This window comes from Beauveria bassiana, assembly GCF_000280675.1.
Source record: "Beauveria bassiana ARSEF 2860 unplaced genomic scaffold BBA_S00083, whole genome shotgun sequence".
Classification (NCBI taxonomy): Eukaryota; Fungi; Ascomycota; class Sordariomycetes; order Hypocreales; family Cordycipitaceae; genus Beauveria; species Beauveria bassiana.
This window is the reverse complement of record NW_007930918.1, coordinates 8,307-12,255: the sequence shown is the minus strand read 5'-3', so window position 1 is coordinate 12,255 and position 3,949 is coordinate 8,307. Positions and strand designations below refer to the sequence as shown.

At 41.4% G+C, this 3,949-nt stretch overlaps 1 protein-coding gene across 1 annotated transcript; it reads left to right on the top strand.

Annotated features, from left to right (window-relative positions):
- Window positions 1-1,606: 1,606 nt before the first annotated feature.
- BBA_10041 (hemolysin-III family protein) lies at window positions 1,607-3,174 on the top strand (the record flags this gene model as incomplete). The annotated part of the gene is made up of 5 exons (XM_008605138.1): window positions 1,607-2,173; window positions 2,253-2,483; window positions 2,544-2,647; window positions 2,720-2,868; window positions 3,107-3,174. The coding sequence occupies 5 exons, from the start codon at window positions 1,607-1,609 to the stop codon at window positions 3,172-3,174; spliced, it is 1,119 nt and encodes a 372-aa protein (XP_008603360.1).
- Window positions 3,175-3,949: the final 775 nt, after the last annotated feature.

Sequence of the window (3,949 nt, the reverse complement as noted above, 5' to 3'; positions counted from 1 at the left end):
GCTTTTAATAACCTAATCTTTTGCTCTATAGTTTAATAGTATAGGTATATATTATACTAGATTAAATATAAGAAGATAGAAAATTAATACTTAGATCTCTTCCTCTCTCTTAAAACATTATTTTTTATAATTTTAAGCCTAATTTAGCTAAATTAAGCTAATTTAGAGAGACTAATAATATATATACTTTAAGATAGAATAAAATAATAAGGCTTTAATATTAGTATTATTAAGAAATTCTATTTATTTATTATATTTTTAGTATTTTTTAGCCTAATTTAATATACCTTTTAGTATAAATAACTACCTATTTAATACTATTTAAGATATTCTTAATTTATAATACTATATAAGTAAAATATTATATAAGTTTAACCTTAATAGGTTAGTAAAGAAGCTAAGAAGAAAGGGAAGCTAATAATATCTATTTATTTATAAATTTTTAGTATTTTAATAAGCTTAATTAAGTTATAAAAGTAAGAAGTTACTAGTATTATACCTATTAAAATACTAAATTCTTATTAGTTAGAAGCTAGGAAGGCTTTACTTTTATTTATATAGTAGTACTTATATATAGCCTCTATATATACTAACTTATAGGATAATAATTGATTAATAATATAAATTTAAACTAATAACTTTATAATAATTATCATTATTTAACTAATAGAAATACTAGTAGTTTTTAGAGGAACTAGATAGCTATATTATATGCGTTATAGGTAGGCTATAGCCTCCTCTAGTTAAAGAAAGAGGTAATTTACTAGAGAAGACGCCTTATCGATGAAGTACTATGTTATATTGTGATGTGTATAGTGTTCTTGATTTAGCGGCCCTTTCCGTTGATACCCCTCCCTCTTTTTGTTAGCCGCCTGAACTGTACGTCTATTACAACAGGGTGGGTGGGCCGGATACATCACTGTTGCCAAACACGCGTATCGCCAGAATTACTGCTGACTGCATATTCTATATTTGAGACGCGTTGGGCCGGTGACGGAACAAGCATGAACCAACCACGTCGCGTTGCCTGAGCCAGGATGTTCAGGCTCGGCCTCAGCTGGAGGATGCGTTACTTACTCCGTAGCGCAGAACCCCCACACGGCACACTAGGTACGGATAAGACCGGGAACTCTAACCAAATTAGGCAGCTGCTGGGGCCACAACAGGCTGTTCAGCCACCTCTTCGTAACATAGGCAAACAGACTACCGCGTCACTGAGGTCCCTACGCCTGAAACGATTAGCGCTTGTGGCCTGTGGCATGTGGGGTCTGTTACTAAAGTTAGCATCGCAGCACAGTGTGCAATTGTTGGCACATGGCCTTCGCATCGGAGACTAGGATCTTTGAGACTTGATTGGCAACATTGGCAACAAGTCCATCTGAAGGTGTAAGTGGCCCGAGGCAACCAGCCCTGCAAAAAGATATCGGGCGTCCGCCACAGTCCAAGCCACCATTCGGGAGACTTGCGCAGACGAAAGGGGGGGTCTATTAGCCAGTTCCCAACAAAAAAATACAAAGCAAAGAGAAAACGCATTTCTTCGGTTCCATTCCTACTCACTCTGAAGATCCGGCCTTCAGATATTACACATCACCAGGCGCGACAGTAAATGGCGTCCTCTCCCCGACTCCGAGTTCCGCCCAAGGAGCCAGAGGCGCGAAAAGGGCGGGGAATGGAGGACAACGCACCCGGGTCCAGGTCCGGTGAGGCAGGACGTCCGGCTCTTCTCTCATTCGATGAGATGCCGGAATGGTTTCAACACGACAACAATGAGTGGATTCTTCATGGTTACCGGCCTATATCGGGCTCGGTTCGCGCCTCCTTCCGCAGTTGGTGTTACCTCCACAACGAGACGGTTAACATCTATTCCCATCTCATTCCGGCCGCTGTCTTCCTCCTCGGCGAGTGGTTCATCTTGCAGTACCTTGCTAGCAAATATTCCAGAGTTACCAGCACTGATTTTGTTGCTTTTTCATTCTTTATGCTTACGGCGACCATTTGCTATGCATTATCGGCTCTTTATCATACTTTGATGAACCACTCTTGCACCGTGGACCATTTCTGCCATAGATTAGATATGCTTGGTATAGGGGTCTTCATAGTCGGTGACATTATCTTGGGAGTATACATAATCTTTCGGTGTGAGACTACGCTCCGCAATATTTATTGGTCTATGGTTAGTTGCTCTCTATATGCTTGGCCTTTTCGTCCCTGGAATGTTAATTGGATCTAACACCGCCTTTATCGGTCAACAGATTGGGGTTTTCGGGGCATTTACCATCTTTACGAACGTCCATCCGAAGCTCCAGAGCCACAAGTATCGCTCAATGCGAACACTAGCGTTCGTGGCGACTGGCATGTCCGTCGTGGCGCCCTTGATTCATGGGCTCGACATGTTCGGGCTAGACTTGATGAACAAAAAGGCCTTCACCTATACTATGGTGGCAAAAGTAGGCTGCCTTCTATCTGGTACCGCGCTTTATGCAGTGAGTCTCATATTTTGCCTATTCAGGGAGAAAATGGTCCTAATATATGTGATTTGAAAGATGAGGTTTCCCGAAAGTTGGTGGCCTGGCAAATTCGACATGTGCAGCTCCCATTCATTTATGCACTTCCTGGTGGTCTGCGCCGCTGTCATTCAGATGATAGGGTATCTGGAGGCCTTCGATTATGCCTACTCAAATATTACCTGCTCGGTCTCTTGACTTACTACCTTTTGCAGAGCCTCTAACCACCGGAACGAGAGGCGGCCGTCTAAGCTTGGTAGTGCTGGTGGAGAATCTGGCAGCAGGCCACTTTTAGGAGCAGGAATGTTGACATTCACAACGAAGGGGATAATGTTCACCCTAGGGGCCAAGATTCGCAGCAATGGTCAGGTACACTTGAAATTAAGGATGTGCCAGTGTGTTAATCGTTTGTTTCGTGGTTTTGACGCCGTGTGGTTCTCGTGAGAGACCCAAGGCGATCAGTGTTAACACAGGCCGGACTAGAAGAGCAATCCTTCCTAGCTATAAGTAAAAGTTTACATTAGATAGTATCGTATTGTTATAGATAGTATCATTCACGTCGTTTCCTTCATCTATATTGCCTTACTATACTTATTGACCAGTATATGCCTTGCCGGCTGCTGGTGCCCTCCTAGCCTCCCCTCCTGTTGCCTCGAATAACCTGCCCTAAGTTCTCAATTTAAAATTTCTTTTGTACCATGCTAGGTTGTCTACCTGGCGAGATACATTGTCGCGCCGACGTTGACTGGAGAAGCATACGAGGCCGGCTGCAAAATTGTGAACGAATTAGTCAAGCAGCCGAAGTTGTAGCACCTCGACTATGTTTTGTTAAGGTGGACGAACAAAGTGACTGCAAAAACGGAGAGAGATGAGCACTACTTGTGACCATCAGGATCTGTCTATTCGGGAAGCTTTTCAGTCGGTGCAGGATCTAATCTAAACTGTACAGCGGCCCCTACCTGTGAGACTTGGTCAGAGGATATGACGCGGCTAATTGTTCTTACATGCTGGAAACTTGAGGCGGTAGTTCACAACTGGGTTCAAGGCCACGACGGGGACGTGTTCTGAAAGTCCCATAGCCCGAACTATCTGACTGAAGACCGATCTCCCGAAGCTTGTATTCGACAAGGCGGTCGGGGAGAGTAACGCGCTAGAGTAAGTAGAATAGGGCAGAATAGCGCCTCACAGACTATCTATGAAGACTTACCACTCTAGCTATGTAATAGGTATAGGCCTATAATATAGCCGTATACTTACCTAAAACTTCTACTATAATAATTATATAAATATTATTAATATTTAACTAGATAAGTTTAGTCTTTATTTATTAAGATATTCTAATTATAAACCAATATTAGATTTGAATAACTAAATATTATAATAATAAAATATTTTATAAATAAATAAATATATATATATATATATATAACTTATATAGTTTAAAA